The sequence below is a fragment of the Sylvia atricapilla genome, chromosome 8 (genome assembly GCF_009819655.1).
Source record: "Sylvia atricapilla isolate bSylAtr1 chromosome 8, bSylAtr1.pri, whole genome shotgun sequence".
NCBI classification, from domain to species: domain Eukaryota; kingdom Metazoa; phylum Chordata; class Aves; order Passeriformes; family Sylviidae; genus Sylvia; species Sylvia atricapilla.
In genome coordinates this window covers 24677186-24701521 of record NC_089147.1, presented here as the reverse complement: position 1 = coordinate 24701521, position 24336 = coordinate 24677186, and the positions used below count along the sequence as shown (strand labels likewise).

At 40.8% G+C, this 24336-nt stretch overlaps 1 protein-coding gene across 1 annotated transcript; it reads right to left on the bottom strand.

The window, feature by feature from the left end:
• Positions 1-682: 682 nt before the first annotated feature.
• BMS1 (BMS1 ribosome biogenesis factor) lies at positions 683-22901 on the bottom strand. The gene is made up of 23 exons (XM_066324146.1): positions 22819-22901; positions 22290-22534; positions 21737-21927; positions 21294-21373; positions 19676-19864; positions 19038-19180; positions 17694-17815; positions 16746-16942; positions 15890-16026; positions 14565-15403; positions 13657-13758; positions 12583-12740; positions 12010-12091; positions 11086-11162; positions 9862-10047; positions 8294-8482; positions 7516-7696; positions 6989-7047; positions 4788-4910; positions 3624-3771; positions 2573-2748; positions 1913-2074; positions 683-1212 (listed from the first exon to the last, which is right to left on the bottom strand). The coding sequence occupies exons 2-23, from the start codon at positions 22463-22465 to the stop codon at positions 976-978; spliced, it is 3954 nt and encodes a 1317-aa protein (XP_066180243.1). The 5' UTR covers positions 22466-22534; positions 22819-22901; the 3' UTR covers positions 683-975.
• Between the last annotated feature and the right edge of the window lie 1435 nt (positions 22902-24336).

The window sequence follows — 24336 nt, the reverse complement described above, 5'->3', positions numbered from 1 at the left end:
CTGCCTCACTGCCTGTTTGAGGATGAGGTATTAAAAATAGGTATATCATAGTAACTACTTGATGCCATACATGGCATAAAAAAAAATTCTGCTGCTCTTCCACAACATGATCTTTCACAGCCTTCTGTCACGCAGAGAAAGACTTCAACTGTCAGTTAATTTAACAGGATTGAAACCATCTACCACCTCTTCTCTCCATTCATCTCAAGCCTAACAGTGTACCATGAAACCAAGCTGGCTGGGCACAGGAAGATTTTCCCAAAGGAAGCAAGTTATCCTGTCAGTGCTTACCCCACAGAAAATCACAGAGGAGCTACACACATTTGGAAAGGTCTGATGTCCTTTGCCCAGTAAGCTGCAGTCAGTGAGGGATCTACTAACAGCCTCAGGGTGCCAAAAGTGGCCAAGCAACACAAGATCTGTATTCAACACTACTTTGAAGAGCTGCTTAATAACCTAGTGAGAAGTGGAAAAAACTGAGATGCCTTCATGCAGTGGCAAATGATCTAAGCACAAGAGTGATCTTCTCTGATCAAAGATGAAGAATTTCCAAAACTCCTACCCAGTAACAGTTGATCTTCACACCTTTTAAGAAAAGCTCAAAGTAAGGAATGTATTTGGAGACTCTCAGGGGAGTTTTCTTCCACTGAAATTCACTAAGACAAACCACAAAGAAACAATATTGTGTAATTGACATTAAAATACTTTATTGGCTAGGCAGACTATGCAGTATGCATAGAAATATAGTGAAATACAAAGTCCTCCAGATTACTCCTGTATAAAAACCACAATTCATACTTCTACATCTTATTTATATACATTACCAAATGTATTCAAGAGTGTGAGTAAGGTCATATTTGCATTTCTTTCATCTCTTGAAAGCACATCTGGTATAGTCCAAGGCCTTTTTGTTTCTTCAAGAGAAAATTGCACAGCTACCCTATTTCCTCATTTGGCCTGAAATCTGATGGAAGTTTACATACTCTTCTCTCCTTTACTAGATCCTTTCAAGCTTGACTTCTGCCTCTTTTTCTCCCTTTGTCCCAGTATGCGATAGACTTTTTTCTTAGCCTCCTTTTGCCTCTTGAATTTCTGTTCATCCTCCTTCTGCTTAACTTTGAGATATTCTTTAAGCTGTTCCCGATGCTTTATTTTGGCTTTCCTTATCTTGTAATTATTCACTGTACTCAAAGCACTGAGTAGAGCTGATATCTAGAACAGAAAATAAGACAATCAGTACACAGGCAGCTCAGTTTTGGTGAGCAAGAAACAGTGTAACCTCAGCAGAGACACGCATAATGAATTAGAGTCAAGGCAAGTTCCTAATTATCTCTGCACCTGTTACCCAATTTCTAAAATGGTTTAATTATTTATCCTGCTAGGAAGTTAATCAAAGCTTTAATTTTTGTGAACTGATTTTGGTTAGATAGCTCTTAAAAGGCTGTGCCTAATTGCTACTATAGAACACTTAAACTGCAGTTTGGATCTTCTTGCCTCTGCAAGCACTCTAATTCTCAATTTTGGAAGCAGAGTATTTGCTTCAAATCCTGTCTGTGTTAATAATGCATGGCAACGACAAGTCAAATAAAAAACTGCAGCTGCCAATTTAAGTCACCCATAATATGAGAGCACTAAATCCAAATGAAATACCTTGCAAGGGCTGTGACAAGGACAAAAGTCATACTTAGGCTCCAGACTTACCAGTCTGAAAAATAGCCACCATCCACTCAGTTCCATATACATATTATGTGCCAACAGGAACAGGACTAATCACAAGTGCTCATTTTTCATTAGGAATATATATATATCTTTAGCATTAGCAGTAGATTCAAGTGCCAAAACATAGTTAGAAAAGCTTTAAACAACACATTTACCCTTCAGGAGTCCTTGTTTCAGAGTAAGTGATAATTACCTTCTTTTCATGAGGCTCCCTGATAACAGCTGGTCTCCACTGGTCTTTAGGAGTCTTGCCTTTCTTCTCAAGATTCTTAGGTTTGTTCTTAAAAGGCAGTGCCTTCTGCAGTGCTTTAGGAATGTGGAGCTTATTGAAATGCCTCTTCTCCCTCACAATAGGCTAAAAGAATGAATATAGAACATATATGAGACTCATGGTATTAAAAAGCTTTTATTTAGTTTTTCATCTTTCAGCAGAAAAAAACCCCACAAAACACCACAAACCAAAAAAAGAAATAGACACCCCTCAAAAACCACCCCAAACCAAACAAACCACAAAAAAACCCAAACCAAAAGTAAAAAAACAATGTCCTCTGACATCTTGGACTGAACTGTAAATGGTATGTTCACCCCAATTACTACAGCAGAAGTCTCAATAAGCTTCTGGAGAAGACTTCTACCCTGCAGATTGCTTTATAAATTTTAACTGACCACAACAATCTGCTCTCAAATGTTTTATTTCCATCTCATGCTGGGACTGTGCTGGCACAGTCTGATACATATGTACATATGTCTGATACATGTGTATGAACATGTATTTATACTGCTCTTAGTTTGCAGAGGTCTGAGACACTGCTGACTGGTTTTAAAAACAAAAGAAAACAAAACAGAAATGTACCTTATAGAGAGAATCCTTGTTTTGTTTCAGTTTGATGCCTCGCTCATACCTCAGCTGGCCTGTTGTCTTCATCCCACTCCAAGTATCTTTCTCACCTGCTGGTTTCAGCAAGGATGTTACTGGGTTATAAAACGTTGGGATAGAAACGGGATACCAAGTCCTCACGAAAACAATATCTGAAAGAAAAGGGAATGTTACTCATCTCTATGAAATGTAAAGAGTTCATCACATCTACACTCTAAGCAAAGATCGCCTGAACAGTACAGATACTACACCACTAGCATTGTGTTTGGAATATAGACCAAATGTCTTCAGCTTTGATGGTAAAAGCAATGCAAAACCCCATAAAGGCAGGAACAGCACACAATCCTGAAGAGCAGCCAGCTGAATACCATCCTGTTCATCGTTCATCTTCAAGAACAAGCAACAGAATTCATATATGTAGATGTGCCTGTATAATTACCGACAAAACAAATTTTCTTTTCCTTTGCCTATTTTATAAAAGACTTAACTTGCTTTTATTTTGGACTACCCATGATTTCGGTGTGTTTAGGAAAACAGGTCATATAAACCCAAGTAAGTATAAACTCATATTCTCAACATCACAGTGATACTCAGCAAACACGGGAGATCCTCTGCATAACTTCCCCAAAAGGCTACAGAAAAAAGTTAACTGGAGTTACAATGCCAGTCCTTGAATTTCTCAGAATAGTATCCTTCTAGCAATTGTACCACTAAATTGAATTCATCATGTTCAAGGAGAAAGGTTGTGTAAAACACAAAAACCCTGATGTGTAAAGCATTAAAATACTTGAAGATACATGTCTTCAACTCAAGCCTTTTCATCTGCATACTATATGACTTCAGAGTATAAGTGGAAGAAATCCAACATAAAATATACTTCTAAATTTCACTCTGCATCTCACAAGGTATTTCTTATTCTATGAATTCACATCTCAATTATCAGATCCCAGAATTCTGAGACACGGCTTTGCACTCTGTGAAGAAGGATGAAAGTTGTGTGATAACTTACATGCAACGTGCAACTTACCACTCATCAGCAGCTTGTCTTCAAATGTTGCTCTGAAAGCACCCACGGGAGTCCGGAGGGCCTTTTTGATCTGCCCTCGGATACCGCTCACGCTGCGGATCGCCGCGCCTTCAAACTTAGCCACTTCCAGCTGGGAGTTAAACATGCCCTGAAAATGTGAATCACCCACCATCACTCAGGATGCCAAGTCTCTCTCTGTGACCTATGAAGGCCACAAAAACAGAATTCCCACAAGCATATCTTATAAAGAAACAGGAGGAGCAAAGCACTGCCTTTAGACTAAGAGTGCTGATGGTACCAAAAACCCACTGAGTTGACTTTAGGTGAGCTGCTGAAAGCAATCTACTTAGTCATATATCATAGGCAAGGTTTCTAAGCATTAAATATATATATTTAAAACAGAACATATCTACAGAAGCTTTACAGTTCTCCTTTAATTTGCTGGAACACAGGATACCTTAAAAGCAAGCAAGCTGCCTTAAGTTGCTAGTTCTGAGATTCTAATACAATAGTTCTTGAAGGTTTGTACTTCTTCTATGTATCACAAGAAAAGCAAGGAAAAAAATCTGTCTATGCCCAGTGCAAATACTTGAGTGCTTCATTGCTGGGATCACTGCTTAGCTGCTTGCTGCCTCAAATGCAGAATAACCTAAGCTCCCCCTGAGCCTGAAAGCCCAGCTAAGCCCATCAGGAAGGTCAGTGAGCATTCACTTCTGCAACACTTCTTACCCCAAACACTTCTGTAACTGAGAAGCCCTAAGTGCTGCTAGAGGTCTCCTTTGACTCCAGAGCTGAAATTTGGTGGGATCAGACTGATACCCACCAGGAAGAGATTTGCATCCTTCAAAGGTGTCTGCCACTGCTGATCAGTGAGTTTTAGGAAGGAAGAAGTGGGTGGGAAGGAAAATAAAAATCACACTGAATGTGAACCAGGAGACTGTTCCAGAAGTTTTGTGTGGTTAACAATTCATATTCTTTGGCTTCATATTCTTTAGAGATCACATGGAAAGGCAGCATTGTCAAAAAACCACAAGTAGCTCCTGAGATCCAGAACAGCATTCAACAATAACTGAGAACTTCTGCCTCAGGAAAGACAATCCCAGGTTGCATTCCTTTCTAAAATCAGCACATCTTGTTTTACAGTATACATACCTATGAACTTACCTTAATAAAACAAGTGTTCTTAAAAATTTTGAATGGAAAACCGGTTAGCTTTAATTTCTTTACAATAGTTATGGATTTATCTAAATCGAGCACAACTCCTGTCGCAGCAATCCGGAAGTCAGGCTGAAACATCAGAGATGAAAGATGAAGAATGTGTATTTCTCCAACAGTTTCACCATTTAGAATCACAGAATCATAAAACAGTTTGGATTGGAAGGTGATATAGATGACTTCTAAAGGTCCCACTCCCCTGACATGAGCAGGGACATATTCCAATAGATCAGGCTGCTCAGAGCCCCATGCAGTCTGACTCAGAATACTTCCAGGGACGAGGCATCCACAACCCTCTTATCAATCTGGTCATGTTTTACCACCCTTGTTATAAAAAACTTCTTCTTCATATCTAGTCTAAATCAACCCTTTTAATTTTAAACCATTTCCCCTTGTCCTATCACAGCAGACCCTGGTAAGTTTATCGTGATATTTCTTTTAAACCCCTTTTATGTTCTGAAAGGTGGCAATGAGGTCTCCCCAGAGCTTTCTCTCCTCCATGATGAACCCCAACTCTCTCATCCTTTCCTCCTGGGAGAGGTGCTCCATCCTTCCAATCATCTTTGTAACTGTCCTCTGGACCTGCTCCAACAGGTCCCTCTCTTCGCTGTGCTGAGGGCCCCAAGGCTGGGCATGGTACTCCAGCTGGGGTCTCACCAGAGCAGAGCAGAGCAGCAGAACCCTCTCCCTTTCTCTGCTGCTGGCGCTGCTCTTGCTGCAGCCCAGGATGTGATTTGTTCTCTAGGCTGCAAGTTCACACGACCACAGCATGTCCAGCCTCTTGTCCACCACAATCCCCAAGTGCTTCTCAGCAGGGGCTGCTCTCAATCCCCTCACTGCATGATCTGTCTTGACACCAGGGGTTGCCCCAGGTCTGGTGTGGGACCTTGCACTTGTTGAACCTTATGGGGTTCCCCCAGGATCACTGCTCAAGGTTCCCGTGGACAGCATCCCATTCCTCAGACACATCAACCACACCACTCAGCTTGGTGGTGCCTGCAGCCTGCCTGTGTCACTGATGGTCAGTGCTGATCAAACAGTGCTGGTCCCAGTACAGAGCCCTGAGGGACACCACCTGTCATCAGGACACTGAGCTGTTGATCACTACTCTCCAGACGTGGCCTTTCAACCAACTCTTCATCCACTAAACAGTCCGCTCATTGAATAAGTATCTTTCCAACTTAGAGAGAAGGGTGCTGTGGGGCACCTGGCACTCCACATTTCACTTTTAAGATTCAGGATTTCTAACCTTGACAGAAGCACCATAGCATGAAAAATGCAGATTGACTAGTGCAGACACTAGTTGAGGTGCTGCTGACATAACATTCCTACCATTCACTAATGAGATTTCCAGAACTGCCATTCTAATTACCTTGGAAACAATCTAAAAGTCCTTGTGATCTACCTCACTATGTTCTCTTTATGAAGTGAGTCTTACTCAGACAGAAAGTCTCAAAGGAGAAATGCTTCGTGCACTGCTCTAAGATACTATCTTATGCAAGGGACACACGATGAAAATAGCCTTCTAAAACGTGTAAAAAGACAATGGTGCAACAGCACTTGAAGGCGTATTTTAGGAAGAGGATAATAATCATCACTCTGATTACTGTCAGGCTCATTACAATGCCATGCAAAGCTTTTGTTACTAACTGTCTCCAAACATGAACCTACTTTTTGATTAACATATATCTAATGAAGATCATATCTGATAAATACCACGTTAACACTATTTAAACTGGAATTATGGAATGGTTTGGTTTTGAAGGGACCTCAGAGATCACCACCTTCCAATACCTCTGCCATGGGCACCTTCCACTAGACCAGGCTGCTCACAACTCTCCACACAATCTGGCCTTGAATCCTTCCCAGGATGGGGCATCTACAACTTCTCTGGGCAACCTGTGCCAGAGCCTCACCACCCTCACAGTAAACAATTTCTTCCTGAAATTTGTGTGTAAAAAAAAAATCCTCTCCATACAGTTTCCCACCTCAACATAATATACCTTTCAAAAGCTTCTTGAGTCCAGCTACTTTCTTAGTTCCTACACTACACTGCTTTATCATAATGTAAATCTTCTTCCTAAAATATATATATTTTGCCCAAATATCCATAGAAAGCATTAATCAACATTCTGTGGTAACAAACCTACCGTTGTGCCACTGACAGACTGAACTGCCAAAAATCCTGTCCCCTGAGGAGTGATGGGCCCTAAAAGAAAATCAAATTTTAAAACTTCCAGAAAGTTTTACTACACAACATCTAGCCCCTATTTAAATTCCAAAAGCTTAAAAATATATGACAAATATACTCAATGAAGAAAACCGAAAGTTTAAAGCATTCAAACTATTGCTCACATTTAAAGCCCCATAAAAGAATGGTTAACAAGAAGTTACTCATGCAAGGGCTGGGCCCATAATGTGTGCAAAGTCTATCTGCACACAAATCAGGTTCCTCTTTGATATGCTACAACTTAGCAGTAGGCTCACAATTTGACTAAAAGCCAAGCAATTCACAAATCATTTGAATAATCCACAAATATTAGACATAAAATGCCTGTTTTCCCGTCCTGTTTGGCATTCTATTTTTGCTCCACGGGGCAGTCCCAGAGGACCTCCCGTCCCAAAAGCCGCGGAGCCGGAGGCTTTATCAGTGGCGAGGCGTCCCAGCCGTGCTCACCCCAGAAGGCGGCCCCGCAGTGCATGTGCTGTGGGGTGTACTTGAGCAGCCGGTGCCGCCCGTTGTGGTCCTCCATGTAGAACATGGGGATGGTCTGGAAGCGCCGCCAGCCCAGCGACAGGATCAGGGGATCGCGCGTCTTCAGGATCTTCTTGTACCACCGGTGCTTCTTCAGGCGCAGCTGGTGAGAGAAGGCGAACCATGCTACTGCACAACCTGGCAACAGTCGTTCTGAAACCTTCATTCTTCAGGAGTGATTAAAAGCAACTTCTATCCACACTAGGATTTTTTATACACTAAGTTTTATCATTTTCTATCTTCAAACAGTGTCACCAACATTAGGTTGACTGGGAAGATCAATCAATATTTCACTCACCCTGAAGTCAAGTGTGTATGCATACAAGCAAGAATTATATTAAAAATACATATATGTGCTAGTAACTTTTCTGTAGTCACTTGTATATAGATCATGAAGGTCAGAGTACAATAAATGTTTGCAATTTAGCAATCACAGTATCAGACCTCAGTCCTGAGACACCTCTGCAGCTGAACATTAAACAACAGTAACCTTTTCTGGTTATCCAATTAAGCCTGTAAAGATCCAGGATCTGCTACTGGAGAATTACACTTTGTGTCAAAAGCAAATCCCCTGTTGAGGAGACAAGGATGGAAGTTTCTCTCTGTGTTTACTGTATTTTCAGTACACAGAAAGCAGTAACTCCCTTCAGACACCCTGAAGCACACCTGTAAAAATGCACTCAGCCCTTTGGCTACGTACCTGTACATAGCCGACATTTCCTTCACTGTTGCCTAGACCCCCCAAGATGATAGGGTAATGAGGATCAAAATTCAGGACAAATTCACAGGGCACATTCTCAATCTCTATTCGAACATACATCCCAGGCCTGAATCCCTCATACTGCACTCTGGTCTCATCATCTTGATCTTCAAACTCTGCTCGATTAAGCTGTGTGACAAAGAGAAAGCCACCATGTGTTTCACAAAAGTCAAGTATTAACAACAAGTTCTTGAAGGGCCGGTTCTATTTAAAACATGCCAACATTTATATAAACCTTTCTGGGTAAGATCTAATAGGTTTTATGACTTTTTATTCAGAGGAAGATCTCTACCACCACAAAGCCCTTCCAATTTGAGATCCCAACTGGGGCTGTTAGTCTACTTGTAAAACAGTACCCAGGAGAAGCAAATGACTGACTTCTGATACACCTTTCACTATGGCGACTCTGGATTTTAAAGATACAACTTTCAAAAGTACATTTTTTGATTTAGGAGCCCAAGTACCTTTTAAAGTTAATGTCCTGATCTTTAAGGTGTCACTTTATAAGGATGCTGCGCTCCGATCTTACTCAGCAGCTTAAAAATACTTTTGTGCATCCTCACACTGTACATCATCAAAAGCCTCTGTACCATATGATAAGAATGTAGATATTGTGCAAATATTTAAGAAGATATCCTCATGAATAACAGAAGCCTAACCCTCCTGTTCTAGCTCCTGATGTTTAGCTACCCATAAGACACTGATTGTTTCACTGGAATGTCCTTCTTTACCCTTGAAGTGCTCTCAGTACATCAGCATACCAGAGCTTGCATTATCCTTTGTGACAGAGGCTAATACAAGCAGGTAAGGATTAATTTAACAACTATTAAGGGCAAAATTTTGTCAGAAGACAAGACAGTGAAGTTATTAACAATGTAATGCAGTGTTCTCCCAAGTCAGTCAAAATAGGAAGCTGCTTTGAAACTTACAAGCTCTTACGTAAAAAACCAAAGGCCTGGAACAAAATCAACACCTCATATTCTGGATACTGAGGACTTCTACCACATGTACAGAGCAATGATCATTAATTACTTTTTCCTCAAAATAACTTCACAGTTGGATGAAAACGACTGTCACAGGGAATTTACTTATCCATTAATAACACTGCAAAAAAATCACACTAAAAATAATACCAGGAAAATATATGGCAGAAATTAATATGAGGAAGATTTTCACCTTCCTATATATAAAAGGATGACTTTTTTATTTAAAAACTTTTTAAGCAGTTGATACATCCTGGCTTACTCAGTGATTCAAAGTATGGTTAAATATTGCACTCAGTTTGAATTAAGCTTTCATTTGTTTGGCTTGTTTTCCTTTCCAGACAATAGAATCAAAAAGTTAAAACATAAAAAAACCCTCACAATCTTGTATTTCTTTGTGTGTACTTTCTGAAATACCTCCTGAACATCACCTGTGTCTCCAGGAAAAAACCTTCTGGGGGCAAACCCTGAGGAGTATTTTTGAAGACATACAGCCAGATAAACTGTCAAATTAGGAGAGTGTACCTGTGCCTGTTTATGCATTTCTTCTTTAAGATCATCAAAGTATGTGGCGTCCCCTTCATCATATTCTGCATCAAACATTTCTTTAAGTTTCCTTTTCTTGTCCATGCGCTCCTTTTTCTTTTCCTCCTCCTCAGGTTCTGGTTTGGACATCTTTTCATCTTCCTCCTCCTCTTCTTCACTTCCAGACTAATCAACATTGTCAAACATGTAAAATGGTACACTGAAAACAACTCATTCTGATCAACAGTGTGATAGATATTAGACAATACTTCCATAGATATCATTAAACAGTACTTTTTTATTGTGCCAATTATTAGACACTTGAAAAACATTTCTATTTGAGAGAGGTTAGTAAGCTATTCATACAAGAAGACAACTTCAGCAAGGACCAAAAGACCTCATGATCTAATCATATTCCTTTTCACTGACAAAGTTTTTTTGACTAACACTATTTTAACATAAGGGAACAGACCCTAGAACTGACCTTCCTGTTATTCTACAGCTAATACAAGCATATATAATACAGGTGGGAAAAGCAGTAATTGTTGATAGCATTGAGCAATGCTGTGCTGATAGGCAGGACTCTTAGAGACCTGCGAGGAGGAAGTTTGTACACACACCATTTGAAATCTGCCAAAATTATGCCATTACCCTCAATTTTAGAACGAAATGCAAAGCCATCAAATTGCTCAGTCCAAAAAGAAATTGATTTTTTTCAGTTTGTACTGTCACAGACAACTACAGCTCTGTTCTTGGAAGATGCCCAAGCCACAGCATAAAATTGCTTCCACCAACCTCCTTTATGCAGATAAGAGGAATGAACTAGGAAACTGTGTCAAGTTTCCACAATTTGTTGTGTTTAAACAGAGTGCTATAATCTTCTGCATCAGATGAGATTACATAGTACAAACAGTTATGATTACATTTGGTTTTAAAATACTTCTGTCATGCCTCCACATCCTCCAGCTCTTGATTAAGCCTGACACCTACTGTTAAATAAGTGAGGTGCCTTCTACATAATTAACTATAAACAAAAATTCAGGCTCAAGCTAAAAAACATGCCACTCTAGATAAAGTCAGCAATACACATACCTTTTCTTTCTTGTTCCCACTAATTTCTCTCCTATTAGTTCTATGAACACTGAATTTATTATACAGGATGCCTAACACTTGACAAGAAGCTCACCCTTACGTTGCTAAAGAACATAAAAATGCAGATCAAACCTGCTCTTCTCCAGCAGCAGCCTTTCCTTTGTGCACAACCCCAGTTTCCAGATCCTCAAAATCTCCATACAGCTCTTCTGCAACAATGAGCACCCAGGACATGTTAGTTAACCATTCTGCACATCATCTCTCATGTGTTCAGTACTGTGCATCTCTCAGCACTGCTGTGGAGATTAGGTTCAGTCCAAATATTTTTGATTCCCATCAGGTTTTATACATTTGTTCTGCTCTCTATACAGCTTCAGCTGAAAATTCCCAACTAAACTCAACTGGCTCCTCCTTTATCCTTTCAACAGCCTTATGATTTAAAAAACGTAAAAAAAGTTTAGATCATCCCAAAGGACTCCCAATACATTAGTTTGCACTCTAACGACACAAGACACCAGCAAAGCAATTGAGCTCCTATGTTTAATTTTAAAAAGTTAAATTAAATATAGCTGACAGTTTTTAGGTTAAAAACATATGCTTATAGATCATTATGCACCTAAGATTCAGTCACATTATTAAATTTTAAGTATTTCCTATTTCAAAACAAACAAACAAAACAAAAACACTTCCAAAATATCTGAAAGTAGATCTCGCTTTTCAACCAAATGTGAATGGCAAATTTGTCTTCCCAAGAAATATTTTCTGTTTATTTCTACCATGACTATCCAGAAGAATAAACCATATATGATGAACAGATCAACTCAGACACATAATTCAAAGCTGGCATGTCCAAGTGCTGAGACTAAGGACTCCATTTTGTAATTTAAATTACATATTCTATTTGAAATTACATATTCTATTTGAAATTACATACTGCATTTGAAAAAAACCGCAAGTATAGCACTAAGGTAAAATATTCTATATACATAACTAAAAAGCCATACTTTTCTTTAAAATCCTGTATACATGAATCATTTTTATAGGTGTTACACATACCATCTTCCTCCAACAGCTTTGCTGCATCTTTATCATCCTCCCACTTTCCAGTTACAAAGCAGTCTCGAATGCTGCTCATAACCTGCAAAACAAGTGTCATTGCCTTGCTCAGCTGTAGCTTATCATCAACAGAAATGTTCCCCAAGACATTCCCCACTCCCCCACCTCAGACACAATTCTCACAAGCAGCTCCACATCAACACAACCAAAACTACACAATGCCTCCCCAAAAGCAGGATTGTGAACCCAGTTTACAGCTTGCCCAAAGGTCTTTGCACTACTAAAATCTCTACCCTACATTGTATTTTTGCATTGGTCTCCCCTGCTTTTTACTTTTTGGTAAATAAAGAACAAACTATTATCCACCAAATATTCAAGTGAGCATTAAATTGATTTACTGTAAGAACAAACTTTGGAATCTGTTACTTAGAGTGAGAGCAAGTGGCAGAATCTAAGAGACTGTGGCCATGGCTCCCACAGGTCTGTTCCAGTGACAATTCAGTCCTACTTTATGAGACACAGCCAGGACAGAACCAGGCAGGATATGCAGAAGCAATTATCCAATGGCATCACCTCTTCTAAATCCCAATCTTGCGGCTTTTCTACCAGAAATTTGGAGCAGTCAAGAGCATTGGCCTTCTGTTTGGACGCTTTGTCCGGACGGCTGACACGGAACAAACCTCCGAGTTCATCATCTGCATCCTCGCTCTCCTGGTCCTCATCCTCGACAGCTAAACCAAACACAGAGAATGTGATGACTTCCCCCACAGTACATGCATGAAATTCATTAACCACCTCTCTCCTTATGTTTCCCAGCAGCTGCAGCAGTTTGAGGAAATAAAAGAACCAAGCTGGAACAATTCTAAATGTAAAAGCCTGAAGAAAAAGGTTTTCATAACTGGAATTATCTAAAAATATATTGCCCAACAAGTAGACAGAGGATGATTGTTCAATGTGACAAACTGGAACAATAGCAAACTGTGAACAGGAAGGACACTAAGCTTGCCTGTAAATCAAGAATATCAGACTGGATAATCTTGTCAGAAAGTCTTCCCACACCTGCACTGTGGAAGGTTTACAAAAGCCAAATTCTCATCATGTTCTACAAAGGTTCTGCACAATGAGATTTGTACACTCAGTCAACCACTGGGAAAGTGAATTAAAAAGGACAAATTACATAAACAGCAATTTTCTCTTTCCTTTAAGCCAGCAATTTTTTCCTTGACAAACACCTAATACTAAGCTATGACTAAGAGACCCTTCCACAGTCACTGTGAGACAGAAATTCCTGAAACCAGCCAACAGACAACATCCCTTTATGAAACACAATTACACAATGGGTTTGCATCCTATCTATCAGCTGATTACACAAATGACCAAACCTTAAACATTTAGAAGAAATAACTGTACCAGAAAACATGAGTAACAACTGAGTAGTCTGGAAAATGAACTCAAAATGCTTTTTATGGGAAAATTAAAAACTGACTTCTTATTACAGTTAGTGAAAATGAGTATCAGCAATTAAAAAGTCAATTAACTCTCCTCAAGCCTCCCACCAAAAGACAATACTCAAATATTCAGACTTGAAAACTTGGTAACAGCTAAAAGTCACCATATATTGAGACAAGTTTCCAAACAGATCTGTACCTGTTCCATACACAAGTTTACGAAGATTGGGGGTTGATCGCTGCTGTCTTAGAAAAGCCTCAGCTGCCTTCTGTGTCAGGTCCTCTTTCCATTTCAGTGCACCTGAAAAGGGAAAAAATTCACATTCTGTCTCCAAAAAAGAACAAGGATCAGAAATTACAATAATAACTTAAGGACATGACAAGAGGCTTAAGAAGTGTAGACACAACCCACAGTTTCTTTTCCTCACACTCCATATTTACACAGAAACCTAAACTGTGGGTAACAAATTATACCACTAATTTTTTTTTAAGATAGAATTTTAAAAACTTACGAACCACAGTAACAGATTTGATCATGTTTATGATGACACATGTCTTCTTCACAGACCCACAGAAAGCTTGAGGTTGGGAAGGATTTCTGCAGGTCTCCATGTCCTGCTCCACTGCTCAAGCAGCCTCACCTAAGGCAGCTTGCACAGCACCATGTCAGGATGGCTTTTGGGCATCTCCAAAGATGGAGATATCTGTTCCAGTACTCAATAAGCAGTCAGTGCATTTTAGTAACATTCCCCCAAACATGTTTTAGTCTTTCAAGATGTGATAGAGCATCACAATTGGTTTTACACACATAGCTGTAAAGACTAAAGAAGCACATGCAAAATGAATGGAATTTTGTTTATAAAACAAATCACCTCTGTTTTAGAGGAAGGAAATCTGACATTGCATACTACAATGTAAATGAAAGGCCTGACAGCAAGTATTTCAAGCTTTCCTAGCTTGAAGTTTTGCTACCTAAGAATTATATATAAATACACACACACATACGTATATATATGACAGGCAACATTATGGAGTATTTACTAATTATATCCTTTAACAATTAATACAATTAAAGTGGACAGCAAAATTTAAACAGTTATAGTCTACCTGTTGTGTCAGCAGAAAGATCTATTTTTTCTTCATACTCCTCTTCCTCTCTCAGCAGATTCTCCACATCATCATCTTCAATATCCACACTTTTAAGTTTAGTCTGCCTAACGCTATCAGCTTTCTTTGCTTGGCGCTCCTGAAATCCATTCCTATTTGACTCTTCAGCTTCTAATTCCTCATGTGATCCTCCTTCTTCATCACCCTCTTCAAGGGAAGAGTTCTCATCCTCAGATTCTGATGCCTCTTCTGCAGTACAGTTTCCTGAATCTGTAGTGAGCACCGCTTTTCTTTTGGGACTGTGCTCTGAGATTTGTGATTTGGTTTCTGTACGTTCACTATTTATATCGTACTGCTTAGATTCAGCTCTTTTATTTGCAGCCTCAAATTCACTATCTGAGCTTTCATCTTCACAGGTCCTTTTTATGTCTCCCTCCTCCTCTTCCTCATCTTCCTCCTCTTCCTCCATCTCACTGTCTTCAGGGGCAGTTTCTCCTTCTTCTTCAGAGCTCATCTCCAGATCATCATCACTGTCTGCAAACGCTGGTAGCTCATTCACAGCCTCTTCCTGAGCCACCTCTGTTTTCAGGCGCTTGGCTCTCCTAACTGCGACCCCTTCCCGTAGGGGCACTCTGTCATTTTCTTCCTCAGCATCACTTTCATCATCACCATCACTTCCATCTTCAGACACTGCTGCTTCTTCATCATCTTCTTCTTGGTCATCTTCCTCATCACTTGCTACATCATCATTTTCCTTCTCGTCGTCTTCAAACACGGCCTTCCGACGAACTCTTCCAGTCTTCAAATCCACTTGCCTCTCTTCCTTTGGCATCACAAACCTGTTTTCCCAAACACCACATTTAGGGTAAGATGGTAAAGTACAGGAAAACTTCAATGAAAGAATGAAGCCTCGTGTTAATATTTTTAAACAGTTCTACAAATTTTTTTCAAGCAAAGTGAAGTTATGTAGACCATTAGAAAGGCACTGGCAGTCTCTAATGTCTCTTTATTCAAGAATATTGACTGTTATAGCCAAAAATAATTCCAAGAAATTTCTTCATTTTCCATGGAATGAATTAAAACAGAAATGTTACTTGTATCAGCGAGAAATTCCTGGAAGGCAGGACTACACAGCTTGCAAAACTTTCTAGTACCAATTACTTCCATCCCAAAATAGACTGTGGCATATGAGTAATCTCAGAAGAGGAAGAATCAGACAGTATGTCAGTTTACTAGCTGTGCTCAATTGAGAATTTTTCCTAAATTAGAGCCTGAAATTAAGAGATTCATTCATGTTCTAACACTGCCCAGCATTCAAAACTTACTCTTGTCCTACATCTTCTGAAGCCAAGGGTGCAGAGTCCATGAAGAGAGAGACCTTGCTTGATGCCATCTTAACATCAATGGCTGAGTGTGTGGAGATGAGGCTCTGGACAAGTTCATGATTTGGCCTCACTTCCTCCTGGAACGACAGGATTTTTCACTGTTCAGTTAAGTTGAATAAAGAAATATCTAATGACAGCTATCAGTCAAAACCAGCAGAAATATGCATACACAAGAGAAAACTGCAGAACATTTTAAAGAAATGTTTTCTCAGAATAGAATAGCAAGGTCTCCCTTCTGTTCTTCCAATTTCAAGATTATCTACAATACCAACCCAAGAAAAATTAAAGAGGGACTCCTTCAAAATATGCAACCACTACAGTAAATACCAGCAAACACATTATCATAGACCCAAAGGCATTTTAACCTTTAGCACAATACAAGCAAAAAAAAAAAAACACCAAACTGAATTCAATTTGTTTGTAGGCAAATATTTTTTTTCCTCCCTTTGACCAGTCAAATCCTTACTCTTCTCCCAGCAATCACCATGCTCTGCAAAATAAGAGTGGTAACTGTCCAGCATCAGGAGATTTCATAAATCTTAGGTCAATATTTGGGAAATTATTACATAAACTTTAGGTACTTAATATTAACTGATCTTCCAAAATTTTGTACAGTAACAGATAATAGAAACATCCCTCCACTAAAATCCCTGAAGGAGAAAAGAACTAATTACCCACTATGGATAGATAAGGATTGATTATTTTAAAGAAGCTTATTTTAAATCACTTATTTTGGCTTTAAGGATAAAAACTACGTTTTCTAAGAGTATTCAAATCACCAGCAGCGCTCTTTTACCTCTTCTTTTTCATGAGCATGGCTTCCACCAAGGTCAATGTAAACAGCATCTTTATCATACACAATACCCCCAACTCCTGAAAGAGGAGCATAGACGAGCTTCTCCTTCTCGTTTAGGGAACGCTTCTTCTGCTGCTCAGGGAGAGCACAGGGGTCTGGCAGGAAACTCACATCACTTACAGTGAAGTCTCCCACACCTGAGGGGACACACAAAAGGAAACAAAGTCTGCACAGCGTTTTGATTATGAAAATTGTGCAATTCACCGTGAAGAGATTCAAAACCCACCCTCTCCCGCCCAAGAAAAGAAAAAGGAAAAACAAACGAACCAAACTCAAACAGTGATGCAATTAATGATCCATCAACAGCTCTGTACCAAACATCCCATTTCTCTGCCTTACCACTGAACTTAGAGAAATATACATAAATTCACCAGAATCCTGCAAAGCTTTGTTTCTTTGCTTGTTTTCAAATGACAAAGACAGCAACTTACTTTTCAGAGTAGGTCTGTAAATTCATTATTACATTATTTCTTAATTTAAACTTTTTAATCATTCACTTTAAATATTAAATTATTCAATTCTGACCATAAGAAATATATTACATAATTTTCTAATTTACATAATTCAAATTTACTTTTCATGTATGTAAATGCAGGTTTTACATTTTCAGCACCTTACAAAGTGATACACCTTTGAAAAACTTTAAATACCATAAATAATGTGCTTATCAGTACTGCACAATTAAAAACAAAACTGCACAATTAAAAACAAAACTAATTACAAGATTTATTTTCACAAAAACATGCATTATGAAAAAAACTCAAAAATATAACAGGTTAGAAAGGTGAAAAATCTGTTGTATAATATACTTTAAAGATAGAGATAAATTCAGCTGTGTTGTTTATTACAGATCAGTACAGAAAGAGTTCTAAGACTCTGATAAATTACCTGGCATATGAATTTGACTTTTGTTTTTCAGGTGTGCTCCTCTCAGATATCCGTACAGTGATATCTTCCTGTCACATTTGGGATTGATTCGAACATCCTCTGGGTTTGTCAGCTCTTCCATTCTACTCAACAATTAAAATAACAGTTAAAATATCCAGAGTCCCAATGGTAACTTTTGAGAAAAGATGATTTAAGAAAAGAGAGCATCACTACTGCCACAGCATGATCTGCAGACTCTAATAATCAAAACTGAATTATCATAAGAAAGAAAAAACTAATGGAAAAAATGATCTCCTAAAAACATTTTAGGTTTGTATTTCAGAAGTTGTATAATTATGTTCAACAAATTCCCAGAAGGTTTACTGACCCTTCACTGAACAGGTACTGCTTTCTTAGCGCATTTTAACGACTCTTTATCGGCTTTGCACACACAGCCCTCCTCTAATCAATTCCACCATTAGAAAGCAAACGGCTGAATGTCACATTCCCTGCAGCCACACACCACCTTCTTTTCACTAACAATGGTGGTGAGCAGCACAAAAGCTACCACAGAAGAAAGAGTGGCTGTTTGCAGGGAAAGGAGGGGGTGACTCCTTTCTACACTGCACATGGAAGGCACACAGAGCCAAGGAAGAGAACGGGGGACACAACCCGGCTGCAAATCAGCTTAAAGCTGACCCAACAATCATGAAACTGCTACACTTACAGCAACCTGAAACAATGTTACTGAAAAACTACAGAATGTGGGGGTTGCATTTTCCCTCTCTTTGCTTTTTGTGTTTTGTAGGACTCTGCACGTTGCTCATCTACCTCTCTGACAATTTTTCCTGAAGAATTAGAGCTAAAGAGGCTCATTCAAGGCACCTTGGTTTGTTGTGGGAGTTTAGCCACAGCTGTAAGCATTCTGGCAATAAAATATGAAAGTTGAGGTAACTTCTCAAGCAGGCACAGCTGCCATCAAGATTACTTTCCAAAGAAACTGTGAATCAAATGCTACACAGGGAGATGGAGCAGAAGGGAAATTCCAGGGAACTCAGGACTAATTCACCAGCTGTTGTTTAATCACTAGAATGCTGTTTCTTTTCCACAGAAATTCACCATAATCACCAGGAGGCATGATTATTTTAGCTATCCTGTGTTTCAAAAGCATTTACAATATACCAGAGGTGTGATCTGACACAAGTGAAAACTGAATGGCACAAACCTGCAGAGGCGCCTTCCCAAAGCCACTGAGGGAACACCAAACACCCATCACACACAGAGCTGAGGGCTAAAAGCACAGCTTTGAAAAACAACGAGGTGCTACCTACGCTGAGAATGAAGAACAGAGAGAAAAACACACACCTGTCTGCAAGAACATACGGGTGAGACGTTTGCCAAGTGAGAGGCCGGAATTTCATAACCGAGATAAAACGCCCCAAATTGTGAATTTCCTGCTTTTGATATTCTCCATGAACCATCCCAGACAAATAAAACAACTTAGCACCCTAAACACATTAAAAAGACATAAAAACGTAAGAAAATCAATTTAATAGCCATAAAACTAACAACAACAACAACAAAAAAAAACAGTAATGCAATTCTAATTTGTAAATCTTAATTGAAAATTTCTCATTACAATTGGCTCTGAAAGATCAAACTAACCAGTTTACTTCAACATGCAAACTGTCCCCTAAATCTCAACAGAAAACTATTCACATCCTCAAGACCTCAAACAGACCCACAAGCAGATTCCCCCTGCACAGCACCTGCATAACACACCCAGGAGCAAATTTAGCAGCTTATCACACGGGGATAGAGAGTTATCACACAAGTATTTTAGCAAACAGAAGAAAGATGAAACAATCTGATACAGTATCAACATCATTCACTGACCTATTTAAAAGACGTAAGAACATAATAAACACTGAAGTATTGACCCACTTTTAATTTAGCTTCCATAAAGCAAAATATATGAAAAAAATTAATGTTAAATATCATACCGGATACACTTCAGTCCAGAATCTGTGCTTTAACTTCTTTTTAGTCTTCTTTAATTGTTTGTTGTTTTTGAATGTGTCCAAGTGGGTTAGAACTCCCATAATTTTGGGAAAGCCATGTACCTGGCAAATGTTTAGGAATTCAAATGTCTCCATCTCAAATCCAAAGCTGGCATCAATGAGCATTAGAACCTGTAAACACAATATTCACATTTCACTACAGCAATACCACAGCACCCACAGGAGCTAATTTCACACCTTTAAACTCTTAAGTTTCGCAGGAACCAAAATTTTAAAGAGGGTTCTGAACTTTATTTTCATATACTCTGAAAATAAACTTTGGCTTTTTATTTGAAGCATGGGACTTGGCTACTAAAGATGTTCTAGATGCCCTAGGAATGCAACAACATTCAGTATTATAATAAGATCTGAACAAGTGTTTACCTGCTGAATTTAAAACATGCAAAACTGATTATCTTCCAAGATTTTCAGGAACATCTTAGAAAATTAATAGAACTCTTATATCTGTGCCTTGGATACATTAATGCCACTAAGGCCAAATCTCTCAGTAAAATGAAACCAATTTTTTTCCCTCGTTGCAATTGCTGTTACACATCACTAAAATGCACTGACACAGGGAAACAGCAGCCAACAGTCATGTGAGAATGGAACCAAAGTTGGTTTAGGGTCTTAATGATAAAGAACTTAAAGCATACAGGAACTGATGACAGATCTTCAAGCACTGACATCTCAGCCCCCTACTAATAAATCCAAACAGATTTTCAGCACTACCAAGTGCACACGGAATCTGAAACATCCAGCAAATATGGGAGCAGAAGTATTTGTACTGTTTGGTCCATCTCCCTCATTCAGCAGAAAACATAAAAGTAGAAGAACATCTAGATCAGTGTATACATGTGTTCAGATATTTATATAGTTAATACTTAGACAAGGATCCCAACACCTAGTCAGCTGTGAATATTATACTGCAAATCCACATGCAAAGTAAAATTCTAAACAAATGGATCATGCACTGGATCCCCAGGATCAGTCAATGGTAATCTCTTTATCCAAAAGCTGCAAGTAAATTACATCAGTGACCACATTCCACTGAAATTAGTTGCATTACTACCTGACATTCTTCACAGATGGAGACCTCAGAGTCCATTAAAAAAACAACAAGTAAACTAATACATATTTCTACTTTGAACATTAGTTGAAAACTTCTTGACTAAAAATCATTTTCAGATTTTATATGGTTTAACCAAACCCCATAATGAGAAGTCACTGTGTCGCCTTGTCTTGTTATAACATCTTCCACTAAAAGTTTACCAGCTGCGTTAGCAATGAAGCTCTCCAGCATTTCCCTTCTCTCACATCCTCCCCAGCACCACACACAGACACTTTATTTTCCCCCACCCCCAAGATGAGAGAAGCCCCAGGGTTGTTCCAGAACATTAGCTGTGTCAAAGAGCTCAGCTCTTGTTCTCTTTGACACCAAAGACACTTTTGCCTTTAATAGCAAAAAATGTGTAGAGAAAACAGACACCAGTGCAGTCCAATCAAAACTAGTATTTTCAATACAAATTATAGTAGAAATCACACTCCATTGTTAACTTACCAAATCAGCAACTTTAGCCAGGTCAATCATTGTGTTAATGTCACATCCACATTCAATAATGGTCAGCCGGCGTTTTTTACCTGAAAACAGAATTAAGCATCATAAACTGAAACAGAGGGAGCAAACCAATTTGTACAGTTTTCTTTTCAGGTCACATTCCTGAAGTTCCTCAGGGTATCTGGGACTCAGATTCTGGTCTAGCATGTAAATCATCCAACACGCATCACTGTGGAAGTGTCTGTTTTTACCCATTTATAATTCTGCCAAAATATAATTTTTAAATTTAAAGTTATCAGATTTTCTTTTACTGTATGTATGCCAGATCACACATCCAAATTATTCCTTCAAAATGACCAAAAATTATGAGAACATGAACACATCCCAGCTCTCAAAGACAAGGAGTACAGAAGAAGCATTCCCATTACTCCTATCTTTGTTCTCACCTGAAACAATTGTAACGGGACCCCGGATTTCAACCAGCTTTTGCCTTGTGAAGTTCTTAATGAGACATTTAATTACAGTGCTCTTCCCAACCTTGGGAGGGCCGACCACAACCACCACCACGGGAGGTGGCTCCAAAGGAGTCCGGTCAACCACGGGAATATGATGCTTTTTAGTCTTCAGATCCTGAGTTCTGAGAAGAAATTTGTAATAAATAAACACAGGAACATCATGGACAGTGACATTTACTATCTGAAAGTCTTTACTATTTGCAAAAGCTTGAACACAAAGGTTGAGCATAAGCACAGATACCAGGAACTCCCACTGAGTCTAAGGATCTGATCAGTTTTTCTATTGATTAACACAGTGTACAGTGTAACAGAGATGCACAAAGCCCCTCACTTCTGACACACACGTAAACGACAACGTGAATGATGAACTCACCAGTGAAAATCACAGTCTGTGTCTTTCTACACAGAGTAACAAAGAAAGCCCAGGCAACTCCCACCCCTCCAGCGGCCTCTGCACACTCCAGAGCCAGTTCCCACTTCTCACCGATGGAAAGTCCTGGCCATCCGCACAGCGGACTGGACTGTAAAGGCTTTGGGGTTTCTCTTCCGTGCATTCTCCTCCTCTCCTATTCCCAGGTCATTGAGATAACGTTTTCTTTTCTTCTCTGCCTTTGGCCCGCTGTGCTTCGCACGATGCTTTTTCTTCTCTTTTTCCTCCATCTTACTCGTTCAACAGTTGTTTACAACCAGTAAGAGATTCCCAGTTCCTCCGTGTGACACCGGCGGCAGCTGGCAGGGAAGAGAGCACAGTTAGCACAGGGCACGTGTACACACCACACCAGCGGCAGAACTATCGGACCCAGAGCTCATTCACGGCCTGCCCGGCGCAGGGCAGCCCCGGGCCCTGCACTCCCGGCCCAGGGCCGCGGGCACCGGGCAGACCCGGCAGTGCCCCGGCGGTGCGGCCCAGCGCCGGCGGCCCCGCGGCGGAGAGCTGCCGGGCACACCGCGGGCCCTCGGCTCGCCAAGGGCTCCTGCCGCGGGGCCGCTCCCCACGAGCACCCACCACACACCTGTGCCGTGCCGTGGGCCCCGGTCCTGCCGGTCCGATGCTGTCCCTCCGGCCCTGCACTGTCTGTCCGGGCCGGGTGCTGTCCCTCGGGTCGGACGCTGTCCCTGGGGTCGGACGCTGTCCCCCGGCCCTGCCGCCCGGCCCACGTGTGCCCGCACAGGCCAGTCCGTTGCGGAGTCACCCTCCCGGAAACAGCGGCTGCGAGCGGAGTTCCGGGCGCGGCGGCCGCGGCGGAGCGCTATTACCGGAGCACACGGTGTCCCTCAGGGAGAGGGTGGCAGTGGCCCCGCGCGGCCCGCACGGGAACGGGAACCGGCGCCTATGAGCGTGTTTGGGAATAAATCGCTCTCCTGCAAGCTCTGTGATAGCCTGCGGTAGCTGCCCGGCCCCACAGCACCCGGAGCGGAGGAGGCGTGGGGACCTTCAGCTGCCCGGCGGCTCGGGGCAGCCCCCGTAAGAAGTGACAGATGCGGCCCCCGCGATCATTGTGAGAAAGATAAAAAAATAAATCCTTGCCTATGGATTTACCATGAGAGGACGAACAAGTCAGAGGGTAAAAGCCTATGAAGAGCTTTTCAGTGCAGTGAACTCGGACGGAATCACGGAAACAGTGGGATTTTAACTCCGAGCCCCGTCAGCGCCGTGACAGCCCGGCCTCGGCACTGGGTGCCACGGTCCTTTAGCCTCCCCGGGCATCCCATCCCAGTGTCTATCCACCTTTTCTGTGAAGAAATTCCTCCTAATTCCCAACCTATACCTCCCCTGGTGGAGCTTAACGCTATGTCCTCTTCTCCTGTCGCTAATACAGCTTAGGTGGAGGCATTTTGCAGGTACGAAGGTCCGCACCCACAGGGACATGACCAGGCATGCAGAGGGCAAGGTACCCCAGGTGTGAAGTGGGTCATTGTTTTATCTCAGCTCTGTGCCCACGCCTGAAGGTCAGTCCCCCTGAGGTGCGTCGTAGGTGCCGAGCCTGCTTAATGAAGCTTGAAGAGCCCTCTTTTCTGGGGTGATTTGCCTTACGGCATGAGCCAGTGAGGGGCAGGGCTGCTAGAGAGGTGTCCGAGCCGTGAACTGCTCCCTCTGTGATGCTGGCCCCATCCTGCCTCCCAGGCAGGTGGCTTCCAGCTGGACCTGCAGGGGTCCTGGCTGTCCCACTAGTCCGGCTGCTGAAGGAGGTGGATGCAAGAAAGAAATGTGATTTGCAGGTTCCCACATAATGAGGAGCTTCGGACACCCCACACTGGAGTAGGCCCAAGCTAACTAAATTGGGTTCTCACTATCTTTTGTCAACCTATGTAGAAGAAAATACATTTTTCAATATTTAGCATGCAAAACCCTCCCTTTTTCTATAAACCAGCATTTTACAGGCAGTAGAAGAGTAGTTCAACTACTGAACAGATTTGGTTCCTGCCCCAGCTCTTCCTCAGCATCACCTACTCATATGACAGCAGAGATGCTGTTGGCATGCAAGTGCAGGGGAGGCTACAATACCATTGCTGTGGAAGTACCTCCTACG

Coding starts and splice junctions, on each gene's coding strand:
- BMS1 (XM_066324146.1), bottom strand. CDS start 22,465: ATGGAGGAAAAAGAGAAGAAAAAGCATCGTGCGAAGCACAGCGGGCCA. Junction 19,181..19,675: donor TCTGGACTGAAGTGTATCCG/GTATGATATTTA, acceptor TAATGTGTTTAG/GGTGCTAAGTTGTTTTATTT. Junction 12,741..13,656: donor TAAACTTGTGTATGGAACAG/GTACAGATCTGT, acceptor TGTTTGGTTTAG/CTGTCGAGGATGAGGACCAG.